Here is a 20,143-nt window from a genome sequence, read left to right on the forward strand (position 1 = left end):
CGGTTTGTTTGCTGGAATCAAGATGGGGTCTGGTTAAGGTCTTAGTAGTATCAAAGCTTAGGATTGTCACTTTCCTTGGCGACAATGGTCCCAAGACCAAGAAGATTGTTGAGGACAGTAGCGATTTTTGATAAGAGAGAATTTCAACACCAACATCTATGCCTAGAAGCTTCTAGATTGATCGCATATCACTTAGCCTGATCCAGCCAACTAGTTCACCTAGGTCCGTCCCAAAACTCAATCGCAATCCTCTGTGGAAGATTCTTGTTGTCCATATACTGTATCTAGGATTTTTTATCCCGAATTCTTGGACTATGGGTTGCATCGTATAACCAAAACCCACTCCTAACGCCATGATCCTAGAGAGCTGTGGGGGTCTCTCTAGCCATAGAAATATCATCAAGTCCCTGGTCAAGCAGAGGGGCTTCCGCTGAGTCAGGGGGAGAAGCTGCAGTTAGAGCTACAATTGGAGCACTAGCGTCCTGGACTGCGTGAGGTGCAACATCAGTGGAAGCAACTAGAACGGGAATATCCAAAGCTCCTGAGGGGATGGTGTCTTGGACAGCAACCTCCTGATCTGGAGGATGTGAAGGCCGCACATGGACCGACACCCATAGGGGTGCCACAGAAGCGGGTGGAGGAGGTACCGAGAAAGCACTCTGTCGAGGGAGGCGGTATCGAGAGAGCACTCTGTCGAGGAAGAGCGCTCTGAAGTGGAGTTGTACCAATACCCTGTTGAAGTCGAGGAGGAGGTGCTGAAATTGTACCAACACCCTGTCAAGGTCGAGGAGCAGGTGTTAGAACTATACCACCCCCCTGTCGAGGCTAGAAGGTTTTTTGGGCCGCCTCTTATTTTTAGGGCATCCTTGGCAAAATGCCCAACGGTCCTGCAGATCCTACACTGTTCTTGTCTACCTGCTATCTCCACTCTCTGTTAAAAGAAAGAACCATCCTGACGCTGAAGCATAATATGATCATCTGATAATTAGGGTCCAATGTGAGGACCCTAGCTCTAGAAACCCCCATCAGACCTGATCGCCTCTATAGCTATCAAGGGTAAACCAGGGAGAGGGGGATCCCAGTGACAATACCAAAGCACTCCCCAATCACCGGGAGTAAGCGAGGGTAAACCTAGGGGAGACCGAAAAATCGAACGAAAAACGAAAACCCCTGCTTGGCCTCCTCCACAGGGTCAAAGCCCAGCATGAAAGGGTCAAAGAAACTCTTTCTATGTCCCAAGTGCAAGAACCCGGCTTTGAGCACAGCGCTCGTAGCCTCCGATGAATCAAAAACAACCTCGAAGAAACCTTGCCTCGGTAAGCAAACATCTTTGAGTCGAGGGGTGAGGTCTGGGGGTAGCGCCGCGGGCATCCAGCCTCTGGCTTGTGATATGGAAGGGTGAGACCCATAGATGCATGCGATCAAAGTGGTAGAGCTTTCAAGCTCTACATCCTTCTTGAGATACTGCAACTCGTCTTCTGAAAATGTAACTGTTTTCACGGCCGGGGGCTGAGTGGAAATCCATCGCCAATCAAGGTGAGAGTGCCCATTCGAACACAAATAAACTCCGTCTGGCTCAAAGGTGCTGCGGGAAGAAGAAACCAGGCAAAGAGGGACTGGTTGAAGAGAAAGGAGGAGAGGTAGAGCGAAGGGAGAGGCAAGGAGGGGGGAGGGGCTGAGGGGAGAGAGAGAAAGGGAGGGGATGAGAGAGAGAGGGAGAGGGTCAGAAGAAAGAGAAAGGGAGGGGGAGGGGCTGAGAGAGAGAGGGAGAGGGGAGGAAGAAGGGGGCGGGGGAGGGGTGCAGGAGGGAGCGGGGAAGGGGGCGGGTAGAGGGGCGCAGGGAGCGGGGTAGAGGGGCGCAAGGGGCGGGAAATGGGCTGGGGTAGAGGCGGGTAGGGAGTGGGGAGAGGAGTTGGGGAGGGGGGGGCTGCGGGGGTGGGGGAGAGCTGAGGGAGCGGACGAAGGGGGAGGCAGGCTGAGGGGGCGGAGGAGGAGGCTGAGAGGGTGAGGGAGAGGGGGCAGCAAGGGTCGGGGAGGAGCAGCAGCTCACGACTGCCAAATTAGGTATCTCCTATGGCTTAACTTTTCATCTTATAGATGTTGAGTAATATACTTATCGCTGTATTTTGAAGGAAATTTTAAGAATACATGTTCAGAAGGATAAGACTTGGCTGACAATACAGTTAAATGTTTGTGTAAGCAGGGGAGTTCTTAAGAGTGACACGTGTATGGAAAGCTGGAGACATGCTAGAACTTTTTTTCCCAGTAGCCCTAAGGGCAGAGAAAGTGAAAGGTAAGTTCCAAAATTCATAAACCAAATATTCTCCCAGTTTTGGTGTTGCCAATATTAGATATTGAGTCCTTGATTGTGATTTGTGTGCAGATGAACGTGAGGAGTATGGCTCCTTGTACGCATTTTTCTTTGGACCTTACCTTCTTGCTGGGATGAGCAGCGGGGATTGGGATATTGCAGGAGTTGATCTGCAGTCTATATCTGCCTGGATTACACCAGTTCCAGACTCGTTCAATGAAGACATCTACAGCTTTAGCCAAGAGAATTCGTTAAAGAACACTCTTAGCTTTGTGACACATACTGAGAGTTCTCTCCTGATGATGCCTTCTCCTTTAGAGGGGACAAATGGGGCTGCTTACTCAACTTTCAGGATTGCGAATCCCATAACTGAGAACCTTGTCAGTGAGCCATGCTTGAAGGCTCTCCTTATGCGGATGACAATGTTTACCGCAGAGTCTAAAATCTCTGAAAGGGATGGAAACAAAACTCAACTAAGTCTTGTAGGAATGCTTGTCGCCATTGAGCCTTTCGATCATCCAGGCAGATTTTTGGCACATGAGGTTGATAAGAGTATCAGTACTTTAGCAGCCAGTGAGCTCCGAAGCACAGAAAGTTGTGGGCATGAATATAAGAAGCCATCTGGAATTGATTCTGTGTTTCGCATTATTCCAGGGTTCTCAGCACAATACAACTCTTTGTCCTTCGAAGCAGCAAGCAGACCTGGTTGTTTTCTGTACACTCAAAGCGATGCCGGGAAACCAATCCATTTGAAGTGTACACCTTCGAACACTGATACAAGCTTCAAGAACAGAAGCAGCTTCTTGGCACAGAAAGCATTAGCTTCATATCATTCCATGAGTTTTGTGGCAAAGGGAGTAAATCGTGAGTTTCTTCTATACCCCCTCATAAGCTACAAAGATCAGAATTATACCATATTTTTCAATATTACATTATGATCAGGATCATATTTTGTGTAAAAGAAAGCATTAAGATTCCTCTACTCACCGACGTTATAGCTAATCAATGTGACTGAAAATGAGGGCATATGATATACCACCATGGTATCCATTGGTCATGATAGGTCATAAATGTAAAAGGAGAAACTTGGACAAATGCCATTTCTATTTATTACTTTAACTAATATGTGATAAATGAAAGGCTTGACTCATCTAGAGTTGAGATTCATGCTCTTGTTTTAATAAGGCACTATGTAGGCTATTTAGCATGCTAACACCCTGCAATTGTTTCATGGGTATGGACCAGTACTTCCTTCTTAGATGTATCCATCATAATAAATGTAACTTTCAAGAGAATCCTTTTGTATTGTACAGGCACTTAAAAGTGCTCTATTAGTGAAAGAACCAAAATCCATTCCTTTTGAGAGGGAGAGAAATATAATCAATTGATGCAAAAAGACTCCTATCGAAACCAACAAACCATGACTAGACAAGCACATGTTGTCCAAGTACATAAGAAAGTCTCTATTTATGAAAGAGCTAAAAACCATTCCTTTTGAGAGAGAGAATAAAAAGTTTATATTCTCGATTTTAAAAAAAGTATCTATCAATGAAAGAACTAAAATCTATTCCATTTGCTCGCGCGCGCGCGCGTGTGTGTGTGTGTGTGTGTGTGTGTGTGTGAGAGAGAGAGAGAGAGAGAGAGAGAGAGAGAGAGAGAGAGAGAATTATTGACTAAAACAGGCTCCTATTAGAACCAGTAAACCATGACAAGACAAACACCACGTGTTAAAAGAGAGAGAGAGAGAGTAAAAAAATTATACAATTGGGAAAAAAAGGATCCTATGAGAACCAATAAACCATGACTAGAGAAAGACCAGACCTTACAAGTAGGAGAGAGTAACCAATTGAATGCGCTGGAGAGAAACAATCAAAAGAACTCCTTCAAAAACTACAAAACTACAAACAAAGAACTAAAAAAGCTACTCTAAAAGCCGCCTTAAAGGAGCACAAAACTACAAAAACGAGATCATGACAAGGAATCACATGCTATCAGACCTCCACAAACCCAAACAAGAAAAAAGACACACCTAGATCTTCAACTATCTAGAAGTCCCAATTACAATTAGCAATCAAAATTAGAAAACAAAAGTATCATGACAAGTCATCACACAACTTATCCTACAAGCAAAGAGAAAACAAAGACAAAATCCAAAACAAGTAGAAGGCTACAAACCTACTCGATGAGAACACCCAACTAGATGCCAAACCAAGGAAAACAACACATCTACAACAAGATTATTATAGAAGAAAAACATAGAAAGAAAGAGACTCAATAGCCAAGAAACAAGCAAGCACCAAAATAAAAAGACGGAACATGAATGAAAAAAGTAAAAAGTGGAAGCTCAAAATTGTTGGAGAGTCTTCATGCATTGATGCAGTAGCTTCGTGCTCAGCAATCTTGAGGGAACATCATTCCTTAAGTTTTTTCTTTCATGGCCAACTTTCATATTAGAATGTTGATTGTGTATTGGCCATAGAGGATGGTAGAGGACATGAGCTATAGGAAGGGCAAGAGCAAAAGAATGGAAATTCTCATTTTTTAATATCAAAATTTCAAAGCATATCCTTCTCAAGCCCACTCCCATCCATTCTATAGCATAGACGTGCCATTGGGCCAACTTTCTCATAGAATTTTGCATGTAGTATATGTGGAAAGAACTCTATGGTCGCTTCCACACCTATTCTTGGAAATGCGCATAGGGGTCTTCTCTGTGACTTCTGTGGAAAGAACTCTATGACTTAGAGGAAAACTATGCTTTTCAAAGAAGTCACCCAAGAAGACCCCTATGCACAGATCCAAATGGCCATCAAAGTGTGTATAATATCTGTCCAAATACTAGCCAATGTGTGTGAAGGGTGGATCTGGGAGCCATATAAAGCTTCTTTGCAAAATCCCCAAGTCAAGTAAAGCTATAGCGAGGCATGTCATGTGTACCAACCCAATCCATAGGTATGGCTGCATCAATTTGTTGAATTCTCCTTGCACCTCCTCTGCGATAACTTACTAATTGAATTTACGATCATCTGAAAGGTTTTTGAAATTCTTTCAAGATCCCACAAAAGAAGTGGGACTTTTCTCGCACTGTACCACTGTTATAACAAGTACTAAGCGGTCTACCATGATCATCAAGTATAGTGTCATTCCACATGATAGGTTTCCTATCAATCTTTCCAAAGAGGAAAGGGCAACTCTTTGAAGAGTACTCTTGAAGCTTCCCCAAGCTTTTGGGATAGCTACCATAAGAGGGATATGACTATACATTGCAAGTCTAGATCATGATATAAAGGCCCTCTTCCTATGTGGGGAGAATCAAGGTCTCCCAAGCCACCTGGCTCTGGTGTTTGCCGAACCATCGAGCCCACTCCATAGAAATTTTCTTATAGGCCTTTTGAGCTGAGTGATGCAATCCCTAGACTGTAACCAACAAGAGCAACTAATGCATGCTGTAGCAAGCAGTAGTTGTTTAATGAAAACCATCCTACAAGCGAGGTCAAGTTTGGCTAGACTCAGAGGAGTTTTCTCTTGATACTCTCCAACATAGGCAGATTGATACAAAGGAGAGAGACCCACATGGACCTAGCATAACAAAGTCCCAAATGCCTTGTAAGGTTGAGGTAGCATAGTCCCTAATCATGTCCTAAACGACAATGAAAAAAGAGGGTGTCAATCCATGTGAGGGTGTCAATCCATGTGAGGTTGGGCAGTTCCCCTTGTGAAGAGCAAGAAGTATAATCCTGAATTTCAGATTGGTGAAACGTGCATCAAGTGAGACAATCATGTCTAGTTTCACCAATACTGGAATACCGGCCCCCATATGAGGAGAAGCCATGTGTGAGCCCGAAACACTGGATGGATCCTGACTTACATGTCATATGAGGTCTATCAATGAGACCGTTGATGGTAGAAAGGTGATTGTATGGGAGCCCCTTGCTCTTGCTGGGGTCTGGGCACCAGTTAGCTCCCAGCTGGGGGTCCCAGGGGGGTGGGGGTTTGGGGGTGAGAGCCCCCGAGGCGATGGTATAGGAAATATTCCTTGAATATTCCATGGACGACTAGTCGGTTCCATCGACTAGGTTGACTGGTCGGCTTCACCGACTAGGTTGACTGGTCAGTTCCATTGACTATGTTGATCCGACTACCGCCCTCATAGCTATAAAGAGGCGACCTCCCCATTCCATTATATCAGATTAGATCTTTCAGCTAGTAGCTCTTCATATAGTATCTGTCTAGATCGCCATCTAAGTTCTACTGTGGAAGCGCACGGGTGGATGGAGCCATCATCTTCTGTACTACATCAGTATTGAAGGAAAAGTTTGTTCCTCTCTAGTTTGTTGTGTACTCTCTATTCTTTGTTCAGTTTCTGTTCTGCTGCGCCGTGTAATTTAACAGCATCTTCAACATGCACAACAACCCACCTTAACCTCAACAATACCAACCGACACCCATACCAATGTACAGGCAACCGGCACTTGCACAAGCGCCCCCAACTCTGAGGCTGAATCCTGATGCCATTCGGACACAAGTCTCGTAATCACTCAGAAATCCAAATCCATGACCATATCCAAGAGCACCAAATCCAGCTCCTCTGGTAGTTCCAATACAACAACTTCAAGTCGAGGAAGTGGATTCACCATTCGAGTATGAAGCCAAGTACCCAGTGTACTATGTAGAAGGCACATAAGTTTTAATACTAGTATATGCGAATCAAGTTCGGCCCAATACATACCGAGCATGCTACGGTTGTGGAGAAAATCATCGGATCATAGAGTGCCCTCATCGTGGTAGCCCCACTACTTTCCAACCACTCTACAAAGATTGTGGCATAGTCCATGCCTATATGGATTGTCCCATGAAAAATAAGGTCCCACAACTAACTGAGGCTAATCCTGACGTCCCAATCGGCATTATTGAGGTGAACCATCAAAATCTGGGGCCGACAAGCGTAATATCACAACCAATGAATGTAATTACACACCAGCAAAAACAGGCCACAAAGGACCCTAATATTGCAATTCAATCAAGACGACTTCTTCAAAAGAAAGCACAAGTGCCTCTACCTCCGCCAAGCATTAAGCAACCAAGCTCATCCACATCAGCTCCCGAGCCTTAAATAAAAGAACCTCCATATCCAAATGTAGAAGTGGAGAAGGCTCGATTTCAGGCAATTTAACAATGGGTACAAAAGGAACGAGCTCAATTTGAGGCTGAGAAGCAAGCACAAGATCCAATCCATGACTTGGCCCTATAGATTATTGAAAATGTACTCGAGCCTGTGTTCCAAGAACAGAATCTGCAACATAATGTACCGTCCCATCAACTTAAAGGAGCCACACTTTCTAGCATTCTAAGTTGTCCTATGTCAATTCCAATCAAAATCCTACTACAGAATTGTCCCAATCTCTAGGAGAGTTTCAAAGGTTGTATTAAACTTGCAAATCCCCCTCCACCTATGGAAGACATAGAAGATGTCCCTATGCGGATGGGTGAGAGAGATGACATATGCAACATCACTGTACCTTTGATACACAAGGCATATAATGAAGTCCAAGCCATAGTGGATGGTGGAACAGGTGTAAATGTCCTATCCAAGGAGCTCTATGATGAATGGGGTCTCCCACCAATGCAAAAGGATAATTTCAACATACACATTGTCGATGATTCACAGGAAAAACCCTTGGGAATAGCGAATGGTGTGTCAACAAAAGTTCTAGGATTCCGCTTTTCCCTTCAATTCACAATCTTGGATCTCCCCAAGAAATCCTATCAAATCTTGCTAGGACATCCTTAGTTGTGGGAAGCATCAGTCCTCCATGATTGGGGAGCAGATAGACTGACAATCCAAAATCGTGACACCACAATCAGCATGAATGTAGGGACAGGAGCAATAAAACCAATTGTGCTTAGAGAGTTGGATGAAACCTCTTCAATGACGATCTCAAGCAAATCAGCTCCCCTACAACAGCATGCCATAGCAGGCGATACACAAAGTCATGTCAATAATTGGATACAAACATTGGCAACCATTGACGACTACCATTCATTAGACCCCATCTTCTTACAGATAGATGCGAAGGTCACGCAGATGAATCCTCCACTCACACATGAAGAACCAATCGATCTATAGGTACCATTCTTTATGGATGACCTTGAGTGGAATAATGAACGTGAAGAAGGTACCCATACCAATAATGACGCATATTTCCCTTGGGACCTCAAGATTGAGGCTAAGAATGCTCAAATTGAAGATCACGTCTTTGACAATGACACAGCCATTCTGCATGCCCTAATGGCAGTCCAGCTTCCCAAAGTTGAACCTCCAAAGTTGAATAATAGCAAAAGATCCCACAAGAAAGCTGAAGGAGGAAATTGCCAAAAATCCAAGGCTGAACACTTCAATGGATTTGAATGAGTCCAAACAAGGATCATCAAATTGTATCTTTCAAAGCTAGCTCCCTCAAAATTTGAGCCACCTCCTCTAGAATGGTCACCTGATGGACTAGAAGAAGTATGCACAGCAAATGAACCCTTACTTGGGACCAGCTTACCAGTGGAAATGTTACCCCACAGTTCCCAACGTAAGAAGTTTCAAAAGTATAAGCCACATGTGCGGATGAAGCTCGATCCAAAGAATACAGAAAAAGAAAGTCCCCAAGAGCCTCAAAAATTGGTTAATGATACTATGCCACCCAGTACTCATGGCACATGTCAGGCTAGTTCAACACCATCAGACACGCTGATCTTCGAGAAGTGCTAGAGTAGTTCAAGAATTACACAAGTGGTAGTGTCCCCATGCAAACCATAGGAAACTTCCATCCAAACCCAATGTTAAAAGTAGACAATCTCTTTTTACACCAAATTTTTCCAATACCATGATACAGACCATTTCAGTTGAAATACAATCAAAAAGTTTATTGACAAAAAGAAGATGAATAAATCTTTTAGATTTCCTTTTCTGCCTATTGAGAAGAGATAAATCATTAGCTTTTCTGGTGATGAATCTTACCTGCTCATCATCATTACTTAAATTCAAGTGCTTTTGAGGGCTCACCAAAGTCCTCCGAACCATGAAAGGAATGCGGTTTCTTGGTAGCGCTTTTCATGATAGATGGAGTAGCTGTGAGTCGTTTGAGATCCTTGTTTTTTTATGGGAGGAGGATTGCTTTAATAGTGTTTGCTACCAGAGTGTTGAGAAGTCGAGGCCAGAGCAGGCAATTCAGAGTAAAAATAGCCAGGTTACGAGCAGCCTCTATCATGAAATCATGAAACCAGAAATACACTAATAGTGCAGTTCTGATCTCCGAGGGGAAAGGGGCTACCCAACCAATGAAGGCATATACCAGAGCTGGCCCAGATGTGAGGGGAAAGAAGCTCGACATGTTCTAAAACACAAACCATAAGAGATGATCTAGCCAAATATGGAAGCACAACATGCTGAATTGGGATCGGATCTTTTGTACCGGCATTTAAGAAAAGTTCTATAGGTATTCCAACAAATTTTCAAGAACTTTTTAGGTTCCCAAAGCTTGTCTTGATTAATCCACATCAGAAAGCTTGATTTGAGAAATATCAAAGACAAAGTCATTAGACAAAAGATGTTTGGATTGTATGGCTAGCATTTTGCAATGATCGACCACCTCAACCAAGCAACTACAGGAAAGAGCTAAGGAGGGATTGAGAAAGGAGCTCTATGGTTGATAACTTCAAAAATCCCAAAGTTTATGCTCTAGCCTTATGGAATCCAATTCAAGTTATCTATGAGGGAGGAGGGTAATAGCACTAGAGAAGGTAGGAGATAACTTTTTGAGGAGGAGAGGACGAAGAGGACAAGGAATTTAAAGAAGAAAGGTCCTCTTTCTCATTGTGGTCGAAGAGATCAGAGTCCAAACGAGGGTTGACAATTTCAAGAATGTTCTTAATTTCTAAAGGAATAGTTGGAATACCATTGAGAAGAAAGAGTTTGTTAACAATCAAAAGTAAAAGTTAAGATTCGAAGTATCTTGAGCATCAATCAAAGGAAGGGATAAAAGTAATTTGTTGAAAGCTTTAAGAAAATCCAATTGGTCTTTCTTGGATAGAACAAGCAATGAGATCCAATCATTAACAAAGACAATAGTAAAAGAAGAATGCAACTTCTTAACGGGAGCTTGCTTTTCAAAGTCCAAGAGCTTTTTGTGGAAGTCTGGACCTTTGAAGCAAGAAAGGATGCATTGTGTCCCAAGAGGAGGAATTGGGATATTGGATGAAGTAGGAGTGTAACCAAGTTTAACCAGGGATGGAATCCGTTGGTTCTACCAGAAAACAAACGCAATTAGTACGAAGTGATAAAAGAAAATGAAAACCCAACAAACATCAGTATGGGCAGACTAGTACATATCATTCGACTAGTAATTCAATGCATAGTTAACCACCGACAATTTATCCAATGATTAAGAATCATTTATATGGTACTAGCCTGACCAAGGGCCTGTTGGGAAATCAAAGTGTGTACAAATTTGATACTCCCATCAAAATTAAACCATACAATTAATTCAATCATTTGGATAACGTGTACCACATTTTAGTAAATATTTTTGAGGATATGAGTAAATGATACTTGGAGGAATGAAATAGAAGTAGATTATCCAAAAACATAGAATCCACTGCAAGGGTACTTAAACATGCAGCGTTTTTGAGCCAAACATCATATGTGGAATATGAAAATAATTGTCCATCATAACCAAAGGGTATACAAGAAGTCCAATTGATGAATCCTTTCGTAAGTCTGAGAATTGAGGTCGGGGTCAACTTACCTACCACCATCCAAGAGGAACTATGTTAGAACAAGATAGCTTCAATTGGGTAAACTGATTATGCCTATTTACCCCAACTTGTTATCGCTTTTACCAAAGAACCAAACTACCCTTTGGATTCTAAATTTATAAAGTGAAATGTGTAAGAAATAATAAGTGTCTTAGAGTAAAATCCACTGCCCTTGTGAAAGCCTATTCTTGGGAGGGTAATCCAACCCCATATTAGGATCCTTTAGTAATCATGTAGAGTTCATATTACTAAAGCTCATAGTTAATGTCACTATAAAAACATTGGTAACTCATAAAAATGTTAAGGGTAGGTGGGACTCTTTGATCAGTAGGAAGCATGTAGCTATTAATGCCCTAGAGATGAAAAATAAAGGAAGGATTTTCTCTAGGTTAGATAGTCTCAAGCAAAAAAGGTACATAATTAAACACTATTTTAGAATTTAATAGGGCATGCACAAGACACCCTATTAAAGTTACTTTCCAAATAAAGGAGATACCCCAAAATACTACATTACCATAGAAATTAATCTTAACTACTTGTATATTATAAACAACAGCAAAATAAATACTAAATTAAAGTTATTACCCAGAGTTGGAAATTAATGTAATACTACGTATAGCATCCATAAAAGTTAGAGTAACTACATACTTTATAGTTAGAAATTGCATGAGAAAGAATAAAATTTGCTTAAAGAAAAAGTATCAACATATTCATAAAAATAAAAGGATATATCCAAAGATGCTCTTTTTTTTTTAAATTGAATGTGTGTGTCTGTGTATGTGAAGACTCGACAAAAGCCCGTTTCATAGTGAAATGAAAACAAATTTGGTAATAGAAACAAAAGAGAAAACTGCTATGAGACATTACAAAATATTAAGAGGAGCACAATTAAATAAAGACTTATAGAATGCATGACTATACAGACAAGTTCTGCTCTGATAAGTCGTCACACAAGCATCACTTTTATTGAAGAGGGGAGTTTGCATACCTGCCACATATTTTAACTTTGTTGGGAAGACAGGTGTCATAGACACCAACCCCTCCCTTGTTATGGGGATCACAATAGAAATAGTTGCTCATGCTATAGACTTACAAAGCTAAATCTTGATATTATGCTTCAAGTGTAAAAATTATTGGGGTGAGTTTAAGGAAATGTAAATAAATGGTTATGTAAGGCGAAAAAACTTAGTGTGTTTAGGAGTGTGAACGTAAAGGAGAAGGAGGAGGGAGAAATTAAGGATTAGAGCAATAAATGTAATTTTAAGATTTAGAGTATAAGGGAAGGAGAATTTATAAGAAAGAGGGGCTTAAAGGAATTTCAAAGGTATTTAAAGAATTTTTTTTAAAGAATTTTAAAAAAGAAGAAAACTAATGATAGAAATTTAAAGAAAGAATTTTAAAGAAGGAATTTCAAGGAATGGAAAATTATAAAAATTGGGAAGAATTAGGGAAAATAGAAAGGATTTGAAGGAACTAGGAAAAATACGAAGCAATATAGAGAAATAGAAAACAATTAGGGGGGAAATAGGAAATTAGGATAAGAATTAAAGACAAAAGGGGGGAAATTGGGAGAATAGAAAATAAGAAAGAAAAAACTAGAAGGAATTAGAGAAAAAAGGAAAAAATAGGAAGAAATAGGGAACAATTAGGGAAAATTAGGAAATTAGGATAAAATAAAAGAAATTAGGGCAACAGAAAAAACAAAACTTAGGAAAAAATAGGAAGAGGAGAAGTTTGAGAGAGTTGAACATAGGGAATTTAGGAAAAAGAGAGGATTGATTAATGAGAAGAAAACAGGGAAATTGGAAGAACTAAGGAAAAGTTGTGAGAGAGAGAGAGAGAGAGTCAAATGGTTGAGGGCGTCCATTTTTTAGAGACTTGCAGACTGAGGTTGAAAAGTGGAAGGGTTGAGTTTTGGCCTTTGGTGAGTGTCGTGCACAATGAGACTATAAGAAATGCTGCAATCGTAGAGCGCACTCCAATATCCGATATTTTCAACCTTGTAATGCCTTGCTTGTTTTGGTGATTGCTAGAGCTTCCCCAATCGAAAGCTGAGCACGTGGCCACAGGAATTACCCAGTGTATGAATTCTTTAAATTACTTAACTTCGTTTCTCTTGGATCGATTTCATTACTAAGCCAGAACCTCCCCTTCTACGAGAGCAGGCCAAAAATCTACGTGGTAGTGATTGGTGAAGTCCGATGATCTAGGGGGGGGGGGGGGCGGGGGGCACGGCACGGAAGGCGAGATACGGGAAATTCGGTGGTGGAGTAGGCGAGGGTTTTACTTTGAAGACGCGAGTTAGAGTTCTGCAAAAGGGGAGAAGAGGAAGAGTCCAGGAGCAGAGCAAGTCGGAAACAAGAGACTTCTAAAATCGAGGCTCGCAATGGAATATGTTCGCTTATACTCTAAAGCAAAGCTAAGACACAGCAGAGGCAAAAAGTAGCCATGGAATGGACACGAGGGTGTAAGTTAACTATTCGTATCATTCTGTTCTCTAAGAAGCTGCTGCTGCTACTTGTTACACTGTGTGTGTGAGAGAGAGAGAGAGAGAGAGAGATGGTGGTGTAGAAGCATGGAAATGGCTCGCTCCAGAAAACATTCCCATTTGCCGGCCAGCCTTCTGCTCCATGTTGACCCTGATGAGGATGATGATGCTGAGAATGAACGATTGGAAGCTCGTATCCCTCCTCCTCCTCCTCTTTCCAAACGCCCCAGCTCTCAGTTTTGGGCCCTCCTCGTCTTCCTCCTTGTCGCCTTCTTCATCATCTCTTGGAGCTTCCTCAGCTTCCCCTCTTCCTCCTCATCTCCTCGCCATCGACTGCTCTCCTCGCCTCTTCGCACTTCTCAAGGCCCGTTTCCTCTCTCCTCCCTATTGCACAGTACTTGTCTGCGTCAATGCTGCCAACTGTGTGATCTTGCATGGATGCCCGAATGTCGCGAGAGCGTAGGCATAGGAGATCGATGGAGCTTTCGATGCGAATCTCTGCAAGGATTCGTCCATTCATGCAAAAACCTTGGGGCTTCTCAAGAGAGTTAAGAAGACATGTTTCTGCAAGGGTTTCAGGGGTTTGCCATGGAGGAAGCGAGCACAAGAAAAGAAGACACGGCTAGATCACGGTAGTGTGAGAAGCCGTTGCTTGGGAGAAGGACAAAAGACGAAATGCTTGGGACAAGATCGATGGAAAGTTGAAACAGGCTGTGGAATAAATGCGTGGGAATCTTTTGCAACAATCAATTGATTGAAATGGTTGCTTCGTTTTTGCAGGGCGTGAAGAATGGGATCAAGATCGGAAGAAAGTGCAAGAAGAGGATGATAAGTCTGTGGGAGGATTGTTATCCAGCGAGCTGGATGGAGAGCAATGCAAGAGCAGGGGTCTCATCCATGGCTACCGGCGGAAGTCGAGCTACACCCCATCGCCATATCTAGTGGCCAAGCTCAGGAAGTACGAGGCGCTGCACAAGAAATGCGGTCCGGGAACAGCAAGCTTCAACCGGAGCGTCGATCTTCTGCTGAAGCAAGGCAACCATTCATCGTCGTCTTCGTCTTCCTCATCTTGTCGATACGTCGTTTGGATCGCCTACAGTGGCCTCGGAAACAGAATTCTCTCCATCGCGTCCACCTTCGTCTACGCTCTCCTCACAGACCGCGTGCTTCTCGTCGATGGCCGATCCGACCTCGCCGATCTCTTCTGCGAGCCCTTCCCCTCCTCCTCCTGGCTCTTGCCCCCTGACTTCGCTCCCCTCGCTTCCCTCTTCTTCAACTCTTCCTCTCCCCACCGCTTCGGCCACCTCCTCCAACAGGCTGCCCTTCGTATCCCCGACACAGGTCCCCTCCTTTCTAGCCCCTCTGCTTCTTCCCTCCCCGTTCCTCCCTTCGCCTTCGTCGACCTCTCCCATGGATACGATTTCTACGACAAACTGCTCTTTTGTCGTCCCGAGCACGCTCTCCTGGACCGCGTCCCTTGGTTGATCTTCAAAACCAATCTCTATTTCGTCCCTTCCCTCTACCTCTACCTTCCTCACTTCCGCGAGGAGCTGGAGCGCCTCTTCCCGCAGCGGGAGGCCATCTTCCATCACATCGGTCGCTACCTCTTCTACCCTACTGACTCCGTCTGGAGCTGGATCACCCGCTTCTACCATGCTTACCTCGCCAAGGCATCGCTCAAGATCAGCATACAGATCCGCACGTTCGTTTCAGCCCCGGTTGCCTTGCCTTATCTCGTAGATCAGATCTTAGCATGCGCTGTGGAGAACAAGTTGCTTCCTAACGTCACGGATAACGAGCAAGCCAAAATCAAGACTCAGGAGGGAGATTCCATAGCCGTTTTAGTGACATCGCTGCTGCCGGATTACTCCGAACGGATTAGGGACATCTATTTGGATCACCCCACGGAGACGGGAGCTGTCGTGAGTGTGCATCAGCCCAGCCATGAGCTTCACCAACAGACACAAAAGCATGGGCACAATAGGAAGGCCTGGGCGGAGATTTGCTTATTGTCATTTAGCGACAAACTGATCACGAGCCCAATGTCGACCTTCGGGTATGTAGCTCACGGTCTTGCAGGTATCAAGCCTTGGATCTTGGCGCGCGTTGAGAATGATACAGTTCCTTGGCCTGTATGCTCCCGCACGCCCTCCATGGATCCTTGTTTCCATGCTCCTCCCTACTTCGATTGCAACCTCAACCGGGGAGCGGATACCAGCGAGGTTCTGCCTTTCGTCAAGCATTGCGAGGATGTACGTTGGGGTCTCAAACTATTTCCGTCATCGGATTCTTGACTTTCAGGCTCCAAACCAATTTTCATAGCAATTGCAAACTGTCATCTGGGATCTGCAACCATCCCCCATATCTCTCGGAATTTTATGTTGAGCATAGAGAAGTGAATAATCATTCGATCGACTGAACCAGTTTTACTCATACGACAACCAATGTCTGGACTGTTCTGAGCTGTTCATTGAACCATGGACTCGTTGGACTGTTCTGTATAAACTCATGATCTCCCTCACTTAAAAAATTGATTTTTGCAAATGATTATACTATCTTGTCGTAGGAATTACAGTTTCCCTGTCATGAAACTGAGGATTGTCTCTGTATTCCGTCTTAATTTTCCCAAAATTACTCAGACATAGAATCTAAACGAGTAATCGAGTACTTTGATTATCTTTTTACCTTGTCAGCCTTTTCGTTTAACGCCCAAATTTATGCATTCTAGTAAGCATCCCAAAGCCTCAAACATAAAATAAAAGCTTCCGAAGGACGAAGCTTTTATACATTTAGATACCTTGTCATACTTTTAATACATTTAACAAGAGTGCACAAATGCTCGTGAGGAGTGAAGCACAAATGCATGTGGGCACTCCCTTTCAGCATAGTGGTAAAAGCAAGCACTCTTGGGTGCAAAAGAAAAGCCACATGACTTTTTTTAAGGGTATTGGGCTATGAAAGGTAATTTTTATAGGCATAAAATGGCAATTTGCAACACAACTCGAAAACCTACACGAAAGAAGTTCCAATCCTCGAGTATAGCACTACTTCTAAGGAGGCAATGCGTTAAGTTGTGGCATGCATTTTGTAAGACTTTGGGGTGTCCATTGCATTAAGTTGTGGCATGCATTTTGCACCATCATGGCTATATGAGCCATCCTTTAAGAGTGCAAATGTCTCTTCATAATGTGTTCCATATTCCTAAGCATATCAGTTGGCAAATATTATGGCTTTGTATTTGTCAATTGTTATATCTAGAATAAGTGTGACTCTATAAACCTTTTTCTATTTAGGTTCTTCTATCTCCAATTTTTCAAACCACCCTTGCACAGTTTTCATTTACTCTTTTCTCCTCACATCTCATCTTTTATTGCTTTGCCATTCCCCCTCACACATCTCCTCCTTGCTTTCACACCGCCCTCACCATGCCATGCACTTCGCCTGCCTGTTGGCTTGCTATGGGGTAGGGAAGGGCCACGGGGACCCCTTTCCTCAAAGGAAGCCAAGATTCTCGGATATCGATAACGATCGGTCGACGGAGGCCGGAGCTAGAATTTGATCGGATTCCATCCGGGAAATGGCAACACGTGGCCCTTTCCAGTCGTCAAGGTCAACTGGGAAGCCTACATGGCATCAAAGGTGACATTGTGTGCTCCGGTGTGGCATCAGAGATGATTTGTCTACATGGGTGGTCGAGACATGTCGACATTGGTAGTTGGGTTGGTCCATGAGTCGGTGGCGGTGGGTCGTGGGTACCGGTTAGGGTGTCTGTTACTTGGTGGGTCGTGGGTACCGGTTAGGGTGTCCGTTGCATTAACTTGTAGCATGCATTTTGCACCATCGTGGCTATATGAGCCATCCTTTAAGAGTGCAAATGTCTCTTCATAATGTGTTCCATATTCCTAAGCATATCAATTGGCAACTATTATGGCTTTGTATATGTCAATTCTATGTCTAGAATAAGCGTGACTCTATAAACCTTTTTTTGTTTAGGTTCTTCTATTTCCATTACTTTGGCCATGAATGCAAAATTTTCTTTTGTAGGTCCATCTTCCCAATTCTTTCTAATCATGAGATCTTTTGACATTAGTGATGGAACTCTCTGGTATACCATGATGACCATATGGTTTGTCAACTATATTTGGGATGTTTTCTTTGAACACCATTTGAATGAGCTAGAAATTTATTTATGAATAATTGGAGTCGGAGACAGTGCTATTGAATCTTAGCTTTATCAAAATATGAGGTTGTCTCATCAATAATAACAATTCTAGAAATCATGAGCTTTCTTTTGACTGAATCAAAAAGGCGGTATGCCTTTGATCCTTGTTATAGCCTTTGAAGACATTTGATGTATTCCATATCCAAGTTGTTACAGAGTCCATCTTGAATATGTGCATATATATGCAAGAGCGACCGATAGTCTCAAATGACTAACTGAAGGCTTTGCTCTACGAGATGGCTACTTGTCCAATATGGATGGGGAACATTTTTCTCATCTAACATGCATCTAGCTTACTTTGCTATGACTATGTTCTTTCTTTATGTATACCTGGTACTACTATACCTACATGTAAACTCACTCTTTTGCCAAGATGTCTAGAAGGCTGATTGAACTCTTCATGCTTATACTCTCCTTCATTGTCAAATTAGAAGATATTTATATACTTTCCAGCTTGACTCCATCAAATCTTTGAACTCTCTAATTGCATTGATAGCATCTAATTTTTCCTTTAGAAAATAGATTCAAGCATTTTTGGAGCAGTGAAAGTGATGAAATACAAGGCTTTGTTTAATGAAAAGGTTAAATCATAACCCCAAATGCTTGAATGTATAATCTAGAGTATGTCACTGCACCTAGACCATGAAGTGGGAAAAGGATGACAACGTTGCTTTGCCATGTAGGATGATTGACAAACAAATATACATTCGAAAGGCCTTGAACAATGTTTGTCTACTTGACTGCAATCAAGCTTTAAAATTGAGGTATGCAAACCAATTGTACGATAATGTGCTTAGAAAAGCACTTGGTTCTTATGAGAAGCCATCAAAGCTCTCTAGGTATTAGTGAAGAAGGCTTAGACATTCTGTCGATCTTAACACCCTTTTCAATGCTTTTTTTTAACAATGTGACTAAACTTGTTGAAGACCAATTCCATATCTTTTTCAATTATCTAGCTAATTAGCAAGAGATTATTGCTATTGTTGGCATCACCTATGCTTTATGTGTGTTGCATTCATCAGTATGAAGAGGAATATTGCCAATATCTATTATACTTTGCAAGGAAAAGTCACCCATGATTACATTCTCTTTTGCATTTTTGTTCGTATGCAATTCTGAAAACCAGTATTTCTTGTGAGACATGCGATTGCTTGCTTCCAAATCAAACCACCAAACACCATCATTTGTTATCCAAGTACTTTGGACTTACTACATTTGATTTTGATGTTGGTTTCCAACTCTATTATCTGTGAAGCTCATGATTCTTTGAATGTGTGTTGATGATTCTTTGAATATATAGTGGAACTCCTTCAAATCTGCCCTTGCATAAGAATGTCGAACATCACTTCACAGCATCTTTGGTGACCATGGCTATCACAAATTAGTCATAGTCCATTCAATCCAATTTCTTGCCCAATTGATGCAAATAAGCCTTTAAGGCCTTTAAGTCAAAAGGTAATTAAATCCTATCTTAAAATGTGATTTCTTGGAATTATTAGGTAATTCTCAAGAATGATAATCCTATACATGTTCTTTGCACCGAATCCAATCTCTTTTGTTTCCATACACGTCATGATTGGAATCATGATGTCCTTAACATTGACGTTAATTTAGATTGAGTGATAACTAAGCTCTTCCATCCCAATGCACTTATCACTGAGGTATTTTGCTTCATCAATTGAAAAGGGTGTTATTGAGCTTGTTTCAAGAGGTTCTATTCTACTCTCTATTACTATGTCAATGTTCCATAATTTCTTTGTACAAAAGATGTTCACAAGTTTGAACTCCCAGTTCATTATCATCATCCAATTTGCTATTTTGGTCCGAAAATATTTTACCGTGATATAATCTTGCCATGATCAAATTGATACAAAAATGATATTACAAACTTGTGAGTGCATAAGACTATTCCTTTTACTTATTAAGAGAGAATGGCAGAGACGAATTGGAAATTAGTAAAAGTATATGAAGATATAGCAATAGTGCTAAAAATAGTGCTAGAAACAAAGTTATATTTGCACAATATGTCAAAGAATACCGAAAATAGCCAAAACGTCTTTACAAGTATTTAATATCCCAAGGTATCTATGAAGACCATCGAAATCTGATACAAGATGATCAAGATATGGCTCGATTTGCTTAAAAACGATTGGCTACAAATGCACCTTGTGGATTGAGGATTCTTATAGAGGAGGAGACAAAACATGGTACTTCTCAAACTTGGATAGATGCAAAGAGGTGCACTCTTTGTAAGAAGCTCAAGCCAAATGTTCACTAAACCAAAGTCCTTCCCCCTCTCAAGATTAGTTTTCCAAGGTTC

General features: G+C 42.0%; 2 protein-coding genes across 2 annotated transcripts in view; both read left to right on the forward strand.

The window, feature by feature from the left end:
• LOC147905062 (uncharacterized) overlaps window positions 1-3,430 on the forward strand; it is a 72,391-nt gene extending 68,961 nt beyond the window's left edge. The window contains exons 11-12 of the mRNA XM_087389801.1: window positions 2,204-2,293; window positions 2,384-3,430. Coding sequence (XP_087245927.1) covers window positions 2,204-2,293; window positions 2,384-3,249 — 956 coding nt within the window. The 3' untranslated portion in view covers window positions 3,250-3,430. The remainder of the gene's footprint in view (window positions 1-2,203; window positions 2,294-2,383) is intronic.
• Window positions 3,431-13,418: 9,988 nt separating this feature from the next.
• LOC147905063 (putative fucosyltransferase 8) lies at window positions 13,419-16,127 on the forward strand. The gene is made up of 2 exons (XM_087389812.1): window positions 13,419-13,965; window positions 14,382-16,127. The coding sequence occupies exons 1-2, from the start codon at window positions 13,689-13,691 to the stop codon at window positions 15,893-15,895; spliced, it is 1,791 nt and encodes a 596-aa protein (XP_087245938.1). The 5' UTR covers window positions 13,419-13,688; the 3' UTR covers window positions 15,896-16,127.
• Window positions 16,128-20,143: the final 4,016 nt, after the last annotated feature.

Source organism: Dipteris shenzhenensis, chromosome 2 (assembly GCF_047967505.1).
Source record: "Dipteris shenzhenensis isolate YYH24624 ecotype China chromosome 2, Dip_SZ_1.0, whole genome shotgun sequence".
Classification (NCBI taxonomy): Eukaryota; Viridiplantae; Streptophyta; class Polypodiopsida; order Gleicheniales; family Dipteridaceae; genus Dipteris; species Dipteris shenzhenensis.